We start from the raw sequence: 16,245 nt of genomic DNA, 5'->3' as shown, positions 1-16,245 counted from the left end.
TGAACAATTAAGGACACATACAAAAAAAATTGACTTTTTATGGCTTCTATGTATACTTATTTTAAAAAAAGATCCTACTTAAAACAAGCCAAATTAGGGTGTCCTTTGTTCAAATCATTTTTAGCCTGTACTAAATAGCAATCAAATATCCAAATTAAACCGACCTTTAGACACAGCCTAAATGCTTAAAATATTTTAATATTTTTTTTTGGTTTAAAAGTTCTTTTTCGAGACATTTATTTTATAACGATTCATAAAGCCTATGATATATATTTAATTATTTAAAATTTATATATTTGTGTATTTAGAAATTATCTGAAGCATAGATATTTTTAGCCTGTACTAAATAGCAATCAAATATCCAAATTAAACCGACCTTTAGACACAGCCTAAATGCTTAAAATATTTATTTATTTTTTTTGTTTAAAAGTTCTTTTTCGAGACATTTATTTTATAATTGATTTCATAAATATTATATATATTTAATATTTATAATTTATATATTTGTGTATTTAGAAATTATCTGAAGCATAGACATTCTTAATATGACTCCTAGAATATTTCTAAAAAATTAATTCCCACCGCACCCTACCCCCATAGCGATTTTCCGGTGTACGCGCCTTGACTAGCTCCACTTAAGAAATGAATTAATAAATTAAATCGAAGGTTTCTACCTAAAAAAAATTTTAAATCTTAACTTTTCATTTATTCTTACTTTTTTATTAACCATTTTTTAAATTTTAAAAAATCTGACTTAAAAAATAAAACTAATTAATTATTTATTTTTCTTATTTCCCGTTAAATTTACGAGATGGTGGTTGAAATGAGACAACTTCTTCTTTTTTTTTACAAAAAGTAGACATTTTAAGACATATTTTTATTGAGATTATTTATGAGATAGTTTTCAAATTAGAAAAAATTTATTTTATTTTTTAAAAACAAAATTTTTTAATTAATTTCTTCTATATTATTGTCAAATTTTAATAGTGAAGGAACAATTTCGTCATTCGTGGTATTTTTTTTCTCTTCCATTTTACAATTTATTACAACTAAAACATTTTTTTTTTCATTTTGTGACAATGACAATTTTTTTTACACATATTATATTGGTATAAAACTTGACATTGAGCCATTATTCTAAATATTATATATTAACCCTAACCCATGTCTCTATATTTTATTTTTATCTAGATCTGGGTAAATAATGGTCCCTACAATGATGGATTGAAAAAAAGGGAGAACAACTAGTAGTGTATATCATGCTATTAGATTAATTTATTTATTGAAGAAAACATATATACAGTCACAAAATCCTAATCAAATAATATACGGCACAAACAATCATATTATATTAACAAGCAAATTCACATTATTATATAAATCCATAACGTACGAAACATCTTGATCACCTGATATCTCGATTCCCTTTTCTATATCCTAAGTGTTAGGTAGCTAATCGTTACATCTAATAATGGTGTAATATCTACCCACTTACCATGATATTATATCCTAATCCTATTAGAATTTGTAAAATTTCTAATATAAATGGTTTGGTTAAACTTAAAAATCTGTTTAAAAAGACAATTTTTTAATCAACGTCATTTTACAAGAGGAATCCAAGCCGAACCTAAAAACGTTAACCCAATTTTAACCGTTATTGCTTACGATCGTAAACCATTTAAAAATTTGTCAACTACGCCTACCTTTTAATATCCTAACTCTTTAACAATTCGATATATTTGTATATTGCTATATAATGGTATGAGCGACCCAAGTTAGTGTATAGACGCGTACTCAGCCATCTAATTTAATCCTTCCCCTTATAGATTTAATTTGATGGAAGTGAATCTTAAAATAATTTTTAATTGTATGTACGGATCAATACCATTTCTATGGGAATTGTGATTTAAAAAAATTTTTTTTATATATATGGGCTTTTATTTTTATAATAATTATAAGATAGTTATCTGAAAGAGTTCAAAGCGGGTTTTAAAGATTCAACTCGGACCGATATTATTGTTTTTATTAACCGAATCCGAATCGATATTCATTACGGTTCGGATCATAGTTTTGCAGACCATAATTAAGATTTCAAAGGTTTCCACTATCATTCTAAATAAAATGATATTTCATTTCTTATATATGTTTGAAATGAGAAGATTCAATAACATTAAATAATACTGATTCATTTGTTAAAAGTGTATTGTCACCAGTAGAATAGGTGTCATTGAAATGCATTTCGCTTGAAATGCCTATCACATTTCGTCTAAATGCCTTTTCAATTGTATGTACGCTTTCCTAGGTTTGTATTAATGTCTCATCGACTTTACGAGATAAAATTGCTATACCCTCCAAAGTCATTACTATGTATAGCCTTATGTCTTTTTTAAAATTTTATATTCGTTTTAAGAAGTTTACATATTTTTATATTTATAAATAAAAAATTTTAGGCCTATAAAAATTTAGTAGAAAGAAATTGAGAAAAAATAAAATAAAGATGTTGATATAAATAAATTCGACCCCTAAGAATTCATAAGTGGCCAGTTGCTGTTTAAGTTGCGTTACCTTTAGATTTATTAATTGCGGATTTTCTTTGAGGTTAAGAACTTATTCATTTTTTGAAGAAATTCGAAGTATTTTCAATTTTTTCTAGAAACAAACGATATTTTCAATATACTTTAAATGAAGACTTCTTGAAGGCCATTCCAAAGTTGTAATGCTATCTTATATACATATTTTTGTCAATTTGGACGTGTCAAATAAACAAAGTTTCTCTATTAGGAACCAAAATTACAAATCATATACCATTACATTATCTGTTAATTTAGTTGTTCTTTGAAGGGCAATGATAAATTGAAAGTAGTGTTGTTAACCGGCTCGATTTGAGCCGATTTTTAAGAATGGCTAACTAACATTTTAGCCAGGAAAATATTGTCTAAGTGTCGAGATTTCGCCAATAGAAGTTTAATGCTATGTGCCATCTATGAGCAAAATCTTTAGGCTTGCGTGATATTTGTCTGGATAAAATATTGAATTAGCCGTTTATAAAAACCTGGTCAAATCGAGCCGTTTAACAACACTAATTACTATCATCTGATTTATTTTTTATTTACTATTGGACGTATAATTTGGCTGACATAAAGTAAAGAAGGAATTTTCGCCTATGAAAGGTTGTCATTCCACATGGCTCAAGATAATTTCTAAATAAAATTAAAGAGACTCAAGCGAGGTTTCACTTGACCACTATCCTTACTATAATAAATTCTGCCGAAAATATTCCGATCTTATCGATTATTTTCCCAAATGTGATCGAAGATGCGCGAGCAAGGCCTTATACCACAGGAGAGGGTGGGAGATATGATGCAAGATCATCATTGAAATTGAATGTAAGTAGTTATGTTATAAGGAGGGGTAGGGGGATTAAGGGAGTAAGGGGGTGAAATGTTAGAAGGGGGATGGGAAATGAACAATTAGGTGAAGTGTACTCTTTCTCTTTTTTTTAGTTATAATTCAATAATATTTTTTTGTTACAAACAAGAATCAAATACAATTATAATATTTGTATCTATAATAATATAAGCTATACGTTTGTTTTGTGTGTATAAAAATTAATTATATTTTTAAAATAAATTATTGAGTATAAAAACAAAATACTATATATAAATTGTCGTGTCCTGAACTCAAAATTTTAACAAATTTATAATAAATTTTTCTATTAGGAGAAAATAGAAATAAAATATTTATATATATATAATATATGATTCAAAATTTTTTTTGCGAGGAACATCGGTAATATTTTTTATTTATTATTAACGATTATATTTATAAAGCGACTATAATTCAAATGCAGTTAGAATAAAAATACCAAATTAAAGTTTATATGGACTCGGTAAATTTAAAAGATCGGATCGGATAACCGGCGGGTCATTTATAAAGATGTATGAATGATGGAAAAGGAAGGAGATTATAAATTTACAACAAATTTATAAACTGGCAAAAACCCAGGGAGGCTTGTTAAATAAAAGTAGACTTGGAGTTAACAAAAAGTAAAAGTGATTTAAAAAAGGCTTTTGGGAGTAGGGTTAATAAAATATTCTGTTTGATGCATCCAAGGTTTTGATAGGAGTATAGGATATAAACCATAGGAAGATAATATAAATAGGTTAGGGATGTTTAAATATATATATATGAAAAATTGGATAGTAAAATTAAGTTAAATATAATTCTATAATTCAATTTTAATCATTCTAGAAATTAGAAAAAATTAGCTGGGAGATGTCCTATAAAAAAAATGATTGTTTATTTAAACTAGAAATCCTACATGATAGACGCAGTAAATGACTATTTTTTCATCTTCTTCTTCTATTAGGAATCGGGGAAAAATATTTTAAGAGAGGGTGGGGATTTGCAGGATTCGGTGTGGTTGTCCAATTTTGTAGGAGATTGGTTTGTGGCTATTAAATCTAACAGGGAAACGCCTTTAGTACCGTCGTAATTTTTGGTAGATCGCCGTGCGGATTTACCCCTTTGGGATTGACGATTCACGGATATGCTTTGCGATCGGGATTTAACTTCATCGTCGGTTTCCGTCTCCGTTTCTTGGGTTTAAAAATAAAAATTTATTTGAAACAAAAATTTTGTCCTTTCATCCCTTTCTTCTTTCCCTTTTCCATCTCATGGTTGAACACTATCAATGCCCATGTGTAATTCATCTATTTTGGGAAATTAAGTTTAGTTTAGATGGTCCAATAAATTTTTCGAATATAAAGATCTTAGGGAAATTTTTTTTGATAAGTATTATAAGTATAGCTTATTGAATCATAATTTTTAACGTACATACATATTTAATCTTAACCCATTCTCCATATGGACGTTTTAGCTTGGTCTCATAAGGGATGAAATAGAAGAAATAGTAAAAATGGCAGAAACCATTACCACCTATTAGTTTATTAGTTTTCGTTCGGCAATTCATACAATAAATAATAATAATTCAGGATTATACCCTTTCCCTCAACAGATGTGTAATTTTTGTAGTTATTGTTAAAGAAGGACCCTGACGACGGTGCTTTAAAAGGCGACGATTCTTTGATCAAGGGCGATTTTGTGGTGAAGATAGGAGACTGGCTAGTCCCGTGTTTAAATAGGTCCCTTTTATTTCGAGGACTGAATTCATTTTTTCGGCTCAGGAATTCTCCGTAGAGCGATCTCAAGCTAACCGACTTGTCCTTTTTCTTGGGTGAGTATTCGCTCCGAATGGAGATTTTATTGGTATGGTTCGGTTTAGTTAGTGAGGTTAATAAAGTGGAAAGCGATTCTTTTGCCATATTCGCGATGTTAATAAATAAATAAATAAATAATTAAAACAAGCAATCATATTTGTAATTATAATTTTTTTTTTAAAAAATAGTGACTATTTTGTAAACTGGAGAGTAATTTTATAAAATAACCTCCTTCATTTTCGCTCAAATTTTCGTAGTAATCATTTTCCAGGGCGCTCTCGTCCTCTTCCGACAAGCTCATAGAATTGAGCCTAGGCGATCGCGATTTATCTGTTGGGTAGGTAGATGATAAGGGTTTGAGTTCAATGTTGAAATCCCCTATTTTTTTGTTATCATCCTTATCAATTTTGATACTGACGGTAGAGGCCAGACTATCGGGGGACAAGGAGGTAGGAGTTTGCGTTGTGGGTGCTATTTCTTATTAAAATTAAAGTTATTGCATTAATATAAATTTTATCATTTTTTAAAAAAAAAAAAAATTTGTTAAAAGTAAGGTTTTAACAAAAAAAAAATTTTCAATGAAGCATCTGAAATTTCATTTTTTTTTGTCCAAATATTTTGAGCAAAAATCTTTGAAGATTAAGATTGGTCAAAATATGAAGATTAATTAGTATCGTTAATTAGCCAAGTGAAAGAAAGAAAGAAAGAAAGAAAGAAAGAAAGAAAGAAAGAAAGAAAGAAAGAAAGAAAGAAAGAAAGAAAGAAAGAAAGAAAGAAAGAAAGAAAGAAAGAAAGAAAGAAAGAAAGAAAGAAAGCTAGAAAGAAAAAAAGAAATTAAAGAAAGAAAAAGAAAGTCGAGCTAAATTGTTAAAAGATAGTAAGCCAAAAATCGAGCGATTGCAAAATACCATTTTCAATCATTGGATATTTAGGAGCGTTCGGGCAATAATGGTATTATATCGTCCGCTTATATTAGTTGATATTATTTCCGAAATAATTTGCATATTTTAAAGTAATAGGGTGTTTATTCTATTATAAAATAATTATATATTTAAAAAAAAACTAGTTTTAATATATCGTCCTCCTGAGAATTAGATTGTTCTATATCCCCTAATTTGTCGAAAAATGACTTTAAAAAATTCGAAATATATATTTCGTATGGGGATTCGGAATCTCCTGATTTTAAATCTTTTACCGAGGGCGATTTAAAAAATTTAAAATCCTATTTAACCGGAAATGTATTCTAGCAAGTGTAGAGTATTTACCCGATAAATTTCAGCCACTTTTGCCATGAACTTTAGAAATACTTCTAATTTATATTAATCATTATATGGATTTTTCATATAAATAAAAAAAATACTCGAATGTCTATGGCTGAAATTTATATGGTAAATACTCTACACATGCTAGAATATGTTATATTTGAATGTTTATATATATTTTAAAAGGTTACGCTATTTGAATTATATATTATTATAACTTTCTTACATTTAATATTATCTTATGGAGGTCAATGTAATTGCATATTAGTAGAATTTAAATGACATAATTATAAAAGACTATATATAGGAAACAATTTTATAATAAAGAATCTATTGTTTTGACTATAAAAGAATACATTTCCGGTTAAATCGGATTTTAAGATTTTTTAAAATGCCCTCGATAAAGGATTTAAAATCATGATCAAGACATATATATAAAATTAGTTATAGCCAAATATAAGGTTAGAAATCTTATTGAAAACAATAAAAATTTATTTTTTTTAAAATTGCTCTCCCCTATAAAATTACAAAAGGTGGAGATGGAATAATCTATTTCTCGGGCGACGCTATAATGACCAACCAAACAATCAATTATCTCAAACGATAGTAAAGTTCTGGGTGCTTTAGAGGATTTAGTCGTAATTGGGCAGAATAAAACCTTATTCTTTTTTTTTAAAACCATAATTTTTAGATATATTTATCCCCTCTTATTTCATTTTTCTTATAAATGCCTTTTAGGCCATAAACGTAACCTTCCCCCCCCCCATCCTTTTTTATACGTATTTGTATACGCTAGCATTCTTCCTTAAGAAGACCCAAACAATAATTTCCCGAACCGAGGGTAGATAAACTATTTATATAAAGTGAAAAAGATTAATAGTCTAAAACAAAATTAGTTCTTATTTTACTGCCGCCACACAAAGAAATTCTGAATTTTTGTAATATACGGATATTTCGATGAGACAATAACATATTTTACATTTTTATACCATCACAAGGGAGAGGGGAGTCGGGTTTGGAATCCCTCCAGAGCAATTTTTTTTTTCAGATTATACGTTCAAAACTCAAAAGTGACTTTATATCAAATAAATACCATGAATATTTATATTTTTCTGGTTTTAATGTTAAAATTAGTGTTGTTAATGGCTCAATTTGAGCCGATATGGCTAACTCAATATATTAGCCAGAAAAATATGCAAGCCTAAAGATTTTGCTCATGGATTTGTAGCCGTTGAAAAAAAGAAGAAATAAATTTAATATAATATACTAAATGTCAGTCATTTTTTTGGATATGGATAATTAATTTTCCTTGGGGAGGGAAGTGTGAGGTAGAGACCATGGGATGCCATTGTGGGAGGACAAAGAGATCAAGAATGCACGGAATATATTGAATGACTTGGACTGATCTTAAAGATTTCACAATGTAATTTGGATAATTATCGTTAACTTGTTTTCATATGAATGTTAATTTTTATATTATCAATTTGTGATATTGTTAAATAAAGAATTTGAAGGGAATTTTATAGTTAAGGGGTTTTTACTTTCAGATTAAGTATTGATAGGGTTGAGAGTAAGGGGTTTGTATATTTTTACAGATGATACAAAGGTTTAGACATTATTCGTGAAATCTCTAGGCTTGAGCAATATTTTTTTGGCTAAAATATTGAGTTAACTGTTTATAAAAATCGGCTCAAATCGAGCCGTTTAACAACATTAATTAAAATGATCAATAACTTTAGGACTTTTATATTATAAGAAAAACAAATATGATTTTATATATATGGACCCCCTTTAAGGAAAATTCCTAGCTACGCCACTGTTTGTAAAAGATACCCCGATTCGGGTAATTAATTTACTTTCGCTCGAAGTCTCACCAATGACATTGGGCGTAGGGCCGGCACCGGTCATTCTCTCCAGCATGCTCGCTCTAAGGGCCGCCAAGTACTGACTTCTCTTGACTCTGAGGTAAAGCAGCGAGGTCAGGGCTTGCACCGTGTAATCTGGAACGAAGGGAGATATCGTCTTGAGAATTTGGTTAAGGGCTTCGCTAGATAGTTGAAAGCCTGTATCGAGCACTTTACTAAGCTTTTCGTCCGTGCTTAGAGCTTGTTTAAAAATAAAAAATAAATATATTTTTATATTAAAAAAAATATACCCTAATAACTTAAGACAAATATGACTCCTTTTTTCTCCAAAACTAAAAAGGGATAACATTACACAATCACTTTTTTTATATATTATTTTCTGTAGTCGTTATGTAGGAAAGTCATCTGATCTTAATAAATTTAAAGGTAGGTAAGCCTCGCATCCAAAAGACACCCCATGACACTTCTTCTGTCACTTTTCTACCCTTTTAAGGGTTAAAATGAGCCATAATATCTTAAAATGATCTCGTATAAATCTTGCGTTTCTTGGAGTGAGGGAAGAAGAGGAAGTTTGTTAAATATTTCAATTTACAACTTGGTTATCCATAATTGCGAAAATATATTAAACTGCTAGATTCCTCTATTCATTATCTTTTTCAAATTTATTTTATTATTTTTGCAATTTACCGTCGAGAGAATTTATGCCGAAATAGCTGAAAGGTCCGGATTCAAAGCAAATATTTTCTTGGCCAACGTAAACTCTAACCTTTCCTTCCAGTATGAGGATAAAATAGTCCGCAGGAACACCTTTAGATTAGATGTTATTTTTTTAAATAAAGGGATATTTCAAACAAAACAAAAAAAAAGGTTTATAAAAGATTAATATTTGGGTTCTTTCGTAGACTCCTCGAAATAAACAAATCTTTAAAGATTCATTCAATCTTCCTTTCTTTCTCTCTTTTAAAAAAAGAAAGAAAGAAAGAAAGATCAAAATAAAATGAAGACTTTAAACTTCTTGTTTGAGTATGTTATTTTTAATCTAATAATGGACTCGAAATTCCAAATTAACGTAGAGAATCGAAGAGATTTTTTAAAAAAATACACCAAATAGTATCTGTTATTTCTATCTTTTCTTATCTTGGACAGGAAGAATAAAACCTTAAAACAGAGAACAAAATACAAACAAACAAAAAATTTGAAGTTTTAATTAAAAAAAAATCCAATTTACTAGAATTAGGGATATGCGTAGTCCAGCCCGTCAAGATTTTATATTCAAGTTTTAAGGGCAAATATTTTATGTGATTTACCCGACCCAGGGCCGATTAAATATTCGAAATTAATTAATCGACCCGGCAAAATATTTTCGGAGTCACGGGACCCGGTCTCTTTAAAATACAGTTTTAAAAGATCTATAACTAGAAACTCGAATCGAATTTATAGTATATTAGACCATTATTGAATAACTTTTTAAAATTAACAAGTAAATATAAATTTAGATATCTTTCCAATATTGGCCCTTTGGTTCTTGTTCTTCGATAATTAACGAAGGTACACTATTTAAAATCATCAAAAAATGTCCCTTTTTGGTTTACTATTTATCAAAATGAAAGACATCCCCAAATTCATACTCAAAAATAGGTATTTAAACCTTTGGAGTAAATTTGATTAGATTTATCTGTATCGATCTGAGGGTTCCAAAAGCCGACAGTGTCCTCGCCATTCTTCAAGCTGAAGACTTGAAGCAATTCTGGTTGTCTAACCAATTTCCTTAGCACGTTGTGAGATATGTGAATCTCTTTGAAAGCATCGACATCTACAAAGTAATGATATAATTCAATTTATTTTTAAACTTTATTATATTCTTGGGAATTTTGAAAAGAAAATCACGCAATTTTAAAATATTATTTTTTTTCTTTTTCCTAGCAAAAAAAGGTAATAAAGAAATTAATATTAATTTCTCCATAACAAATACTAGGGATTTACCGATATTTTTTATCGAAACGAATGGTGCAGATATTTCATCTTTCGAAATACCGGTGAAATATCGGTTATCGGCCGATATTATAAAATTTCCCGATCCGGTAAAATGGCGTCTTAAATAAAATTTGTTTCAAATTTTAATAATGTAATTGTTTATTACTTCTCATGTAATTAGATTAAAATGTTATTAATATAAAATAATGCTTTATCAATAAAAAAACATATTTCATAAATACTTTTTTTTAGATTGATGAATAAAAATTATAAAATTGATCATTATAATATATCTTGATGACTTGTGTTATAGTATATAATAATTTATATTTTTATAAATGTTATACTATTAAAAGGTATATACAAGATGAGTAAGATGTATGCATTAAAAATTAAAACCTATTATAGTGTTTATAGAATAACAAAATCAGATATGATATCGAATCGGTAATCGGCCTATACCAATTTAATATCGGTAATATAGGATAGGATCGGCCTCCAAAAAGTGGTATCGGTACACCAACTAAACAAATACTAACAATATATAAATTCATTAATTAAATTCAAAAATCAAAATATATTTATTGATAATATTGATTTTTTTTAAAAAAAAAATAATGTTATATAATGATAAATAAATTTTTACTATCTCCTCTTACTTTTCCTATCAATCATCTTTCTTTTTTTTAGTGTTGTTAAAAAGCTACGATTATAACCAAGATAATATTGTGTAAGCCTGGTGATTTTGCTCATAGAGATGGCAGAAAGGTTTGTGCTTCTACTTGCCAAATCTTGAGGCCTTACACGATATTATATTGGATATAGAATCTCAATCGTGCCGTTTTTTAAAATGGATACAAATCGGGCCTTTTAACAACATTTATTTTCTATCTCGTGGTTTGAAAATTCTTTAATTTATTTATTAATTTCCCCCTGTTGGAGTAGTGTTGTTAAAAGGCTCAATTTGAGCCTATTTTTAAAAAACGGCTAACTCAATATTTAATCCAGAAAAATATTATGCAAGCCCTAAAGATTTTTCTCACAGATGGCACATAGGATTGAAACATCTATTGGCGAAATCTAGACGCTTAGGCATTTTCCTGGCAAAAATGTTGAGTTAGCCGTTTTTAAAAATCGGCTTAAATCGAGCCGTTTAACAAACACTAAGTTGGAGACACTATAATAAAAATTTAATCTATTGGCTTATTAACACTAAATGACAAACAAAAATAAAATGATAAATAAATATTATTTTTTAGTTTTTGAATCTTAATCGCGTAAAATTAATTCTTTTAAAATAATGCATATGTCGTATAGGGATTCGGAATCCATCTCCTGATTTTAAATCTTTTACTAAAGGCGATTTTTTGGATTTTAAAAATCTGATTTTGCCGGAATTGTATTTCAGCATGCATAGAGTACCCAAACTGTAAATTCCAAACAATTTTGCCATGAACTTTAGAAATACTTGCAATTTATATTAATTTTTATATGGATTTTTCATATTAAATTTAAAAAAATACTAAAATGTCTATGGCTGAAATTTATAAGGTAAATACTCTACACATGCCGGAATATATTTCCGGTTAAATCGAATTTAAAATGTTTTTAAGTCGCCCTCGGTAAAGGATTTAAAATCAAGAGATTCCGAATCCCAATACAAACATATATAATACTATTAAAAATCCTTTTTTTTAAAAAATTAAACATGACTAATTTCATTCGATAAAAATGATATAATAATTAAACAATCGAAATTATAATATACCGCAGATAAACGTGAATAAGCAAAATATAATAAATAATGTTGTTATACGGCTTGATTTGAACCAAGTTATCTAAAACGGCTAGCTCAATATTTTAGCCAGAAAAATATTGATTAGGCCTCGAAATTTCGCTAATAGATGTCCAAACCTTGGTGCCATCTTTGAGCAAAGTCCTCAAACTTGCGTAACATTTTTTTCTGTATAAAATATTGGGTTAGCCGTTTTTAAAAATCGGCTCAAATCAACCCGTTTAAACAAACATTAATAATAAATATTAATTTATCAATATTCTTAAAATTCAATTCAAAAATATATGAAATATGACATAAAATAAAAATAACCTTTAAATAAACTATTAACTAGGCACGATAATAAAAAAAAAATATTTGTCCCTCCAAAATATATGAAATGAAGACAAATATATATCACTTTCTTTCTTCTTTCCTTATTTCCTTTATTTATCAAAGGAAAGAAAACGTTTGAAAAAAAAAGGATTATAATCTTTTAGTTATTTCTCCCAAAGCCTCGAATAAGATAATCATTTTCCATTTTTTTTTGAGTTCTTTCTACTCTATCTATCATTCCATTCTTTCTTTCCATTCCTTCCCTCTCAATAATCTCACTAACTTGAATTGAGAAATTGGTAAGTGACGAGGGCCATTTGAGGCGTCATAGGCGAATCCTGGAGCTCGCTTTCAGCCGCCTTTCCCCCGAGTCCGCTTCGTATGAACCAACTGAAATCATGCATCTTCTTCTGTTGTCGTATCTGCTTGTTCCGATTGTCCACTATATATATATATATATACACACGAATGTTATAAAAAAATATCTTAAATTTTTTAAGGGAGATAAACTAGTTTTAATTGACTATTTATTTTTCTTTGGACAGTAGATTAATCAAATTGAGAAGAATTTATATAGTCCAAAAAAAAATCAATGTTTTGGGCAGTATTTATAAAATACTGAATAGGTAAAAAAAATAATGAAAAATTGTCCAACTGTTTTATTTTAAAAAGTTATCATCAATATATTTTGGCTAATTATATAAGATTGACTGGGTAAAGAGATGCACCTTGATGGAAGCAGGAGGATCAAGACCTAGAGGAAGGCCCGAGATGACGTAGCGGCGGATATGAGAAAAAAATGAATCTTACAAAAAATTGATACTCAGGACTAGTGTTGTTAAACGGCTCGTTTTGAGCCGATTTTTAAAAACGGCTAACTCAATATTTCGTCCAGAATAGTATTACGCAAGCCTGAAGATTTTGTTTATAGAAGGAACAAGGGTTTGGACATCTATTAGCGAAATCTCGAGGCTTAGAAAATATTTACCTGGCTAATATATTGAATTAGCTGTTTTTAAAAATCGGCTCAAAACGAGCCGTTTAACAACACTACTCAGGACCGTCAAAAATGGAAAAGAAAAATCAGAGGGAAAACTGGCCAACCTGGGTAAACCTGGAAATCGCCATTAAACGGAAAAGAAGAATGTATTATAATTCCAGATGATCTTACAATTTATTTAATTTTCCATTCATAAAATCTTTCAAGTTAATAGGGGAAGGATGCGGCCCAGTAATATTTAATAAGGGTTGGAAATATCGTTATAATTTCATTAGTTAAAGGTTTTTGAGAGGAAGGACACGGTATCCCTTTGTAACTATGTTTGTAAAAAATATTGGCCTTTGTCACTTTGATTAATTTTGCAACAAATTGTTACGAATTGTTTGACACTATTAGAATAAAGAAATAAATAAAAATAATATTATGATATTAATTCCGCAAGATGGCAATTATTGTTAATAAAATAATTTAGAAACGTTAGACCTTTGGGAAATACTCTCCAAAATATTAAAGGTTCCAATTATCAGCTGAATAAGAGTAACAAATTGATAGTGCGGTGCGTTATAAGAAAATAACTCATAGCTTAATAGATTATTTTTTAAACTGCCCGTTTATTTTATAAATCTTAAAAAATAATCTAGCCAAAAATTTAAAATATTTAACCAACCAAATTTGAAAGGTAGTGCCTATTAGACTGAAACAATGGTGAGCAGACTTAGCTGGTATGGGCACACAATGAGAAGGCCCGTGAACTATATAGGAAATAAGGTTGAGAGTTTGGAAATGATGGGCAAACGTAAAAGAGGAAGGCCAAAATTTCAATAGGCCCACAAAAGTTAGAACTAATAAGAAAAAGTATACATTAGATAAAAAGAGATAGCATGAATAACATAAAATGGAGAGAGATGTTGAAGGAGCTTACCACCAGAAAAGGTGAAAGCTAAAAAGAAAAAAAATAATTAATATTCCAAATACCAATACTTCAATAAATAACTGTGCAGATATAGTAATCCTAAAATTCCTTCTCTCAACCTCACTGGATTTTCCATCCTAGGCATGTCATTTCTAGTCACTTCTTATCAAAAAAAACTGTCACAATAATTTCTTGTCTCTTCACTAGCAAATGGCGAAAAATAGAAATAAGTTGCAAAAAAATATAAATAATATGTTACTCGAGTTTATTTTTCAATGGGGTTTTAAAGAATGTTCCCGAAATTTCTAAAAAAAAAAAGAATTTGTAAAGCGCTTACGCAATCTATCAGTTTCATCTAGGATTTCGCCTTGGATGATTTCTTCGATCACGTCTTCCAACGTAACCAGTCCCGTAATTTCGTAATAGGGGTCCTTTTCCGGTTGGGCTATTATTTTCCTGACAAAAGCCATATGGGAACTACCTATTCGAAATTTATTTTTTATTTTTTTTAAATCTTAATACTCTCCTAAATAATAATAAAGTTGAAGATCACTTTAAATTTTTATAAGCTTATTTATATTTCTTAGGGTTAGGGTTAGGAGTTCTAATTGATTGATAAATTTAATTTTAGAATATAAATTTTATATACTTGTGTTTAGTGTTATTAAATGGCTCAATTTGAGCCGATTTTTAAAAACGGCTAACTCAATATTTTAGCCAGAAAAATATTGCCTAAGCTCGAGATTTCACTAATAGAAGGACAAAGATTTGTGCTATCTATAAGCAATACCTTTAGGCTTGTGTAATATTTTTTTGGATAAACACAACTTGTGTTAATATTGAATTTGATTTTTTGCTATATTAATAAAACTCCTTTTGATAAAAAAAATAATTTCCACATTGCTTAAATTTAAAGATATTATAAAAGAGAATTTCTATAATTATTTTAAATTTAATCAGTTTATATAAAAATATTTGTTAAATTAAAATAATCAAATATTGTTAACATTAAAATAATTTTTTTTAAATTATAAACGTATATTAAAAAATTAATTTTCAGCAACAGTTTGTTTATAAATTTTTCACAGCAAAACGGGTATTTAATATAACGCAACGTTTTCTTGGGGACTTATTTTCCTTCAGGGCATATTATATATTTTTTTAATTTTTTAAAAAAATCATGATTTTTTCCAACCCTAACCTAATAATACGAAAACTAACTTTGTATTTATTTTCTTTCCAATTTTATTCTTATTATTTTCTTTCAAAATTCTATTCTTTTATTGGTATACCTTTCTTGAATTCTTCTAGTATAGCACCGAGAGAGGTATCCTCGAACACGTAAGCCACGGCATGGTCATAAAAATCTAAAACCGTTTTAAGGGGGATTTTGTCGTCGGGATCCACAAATGCCAAGTCCTTCACGTTCAGCACGCCGACTATATTTTTTCGGTCGCCGTTTTTAAAAACTGGTATTCGGGTGTAACCGGAACCTACAATATCGGAAAGCGTGGCAAAGTCCAGGTAAGAATCGTAGGCCACCTGGTTACGCGAGATTGAAGGGGAAAAAGAAAAATGTTATTCATTTTAAAAATAGGGGGGGGGGGGCAGCTGACGCACAATAACTTCAGTGAATTCTTTGATATAGGTTAGAGATTGAGTGATATCTAATTAAGGGAAATATTGTTGTACCTCAAACTTTTCCCATTCAAATAAATAGCTATCATATTTAATCTTTCTAAATAACTCATAACTAAATTCAAATATACACATATTAAATTTACAATAATTTTATCTTTCAGATTTTATCAAAAAATTAATAAATTCCTTTTGATTTATAATAAAAATAAAAATTAAGTGAACAGGAGAGTCCTAGTTCAAAATATTTGTTAGAATAGAGCA

At 28.8% G+C, this 16,245-nt stretch overlaps 1 protein-coding gene across 2 annotated transcripts in view; it reads right to left on the bottom strand.

Moving 5' to 3' along the window:
• Nucleotides 1-3,657: 3,657 nt before the first annotated feature.
• LOC135927573 (unextended protein-like) overlaps nt 3,658-16,245 on the bottom strand; it is a 29,531-nt gene continuing 16,943 nt past the window's right edge. Inside the window, exons 7-15 of one of the 2 annotated variants that reach the window (XM_065463647.1) lie at nt 15,636-15,885; nt 14,681-14,824; nt 12,714-12,872; nt 9,995-10,159; nt 9,034-9,153; nt 8,356-8,586; nt 5,448-5,696; nt 5,003-5,314; nt 3,658-4,598 (exon numbers count right to left, since the gene is read on the bottom strand). In XM_065463647.1, coding sequence (XP_065319719.1) covers nt 4,366-4,598; nt 5,003-5,314; nt 5,448-5,696; nt 8,356-8,586; nt 9,034-9,153; nt 9,995-10,159; nt 12,714-12,872; nt 14,681-14,824; nt 15,636-15,885 — 1,863 coding nt within the window. In that variant the 3' untranslated portion in view covers nt 3,658-4,365. Of the gene's footprint in view, nt 4,599-5,002; nt 5,315-5,447; nt 5,697-8,337; nt 8,587-9,033; nt 9,154-9,994; nt 10,160-12,713; nt 12,873-14,680; nt 14,825-15,635; nt 15,886-16,245 lie in introns of both variants that reach the window. The other variant, XM_065463646.1, reaches the window with a different exon arrangement.

The sequence above is a fragment of the Gordionus sp. m RMFG-2023 genome, chromosome 3 (assembly GCF_954871325.1).
Source record: "Gordionus sp. m RMFG-2023 chromosome 3, tfGorSpeb1-WG-v2, whole genome shotgun sequence".
Classification (NCBI taxonomy): Eukaryota; Metazoa; Nematomorpha; class Gordioida; order Chordodea; family Parachordodidae; genus Gordionus; species Gordionus sp. m RMFG-2023.
The sequence above is the reverse complement of the archived record's forward strand: the minus strand, read 5'-3'. Positions and strand labels throughout refer to the sequence as shown.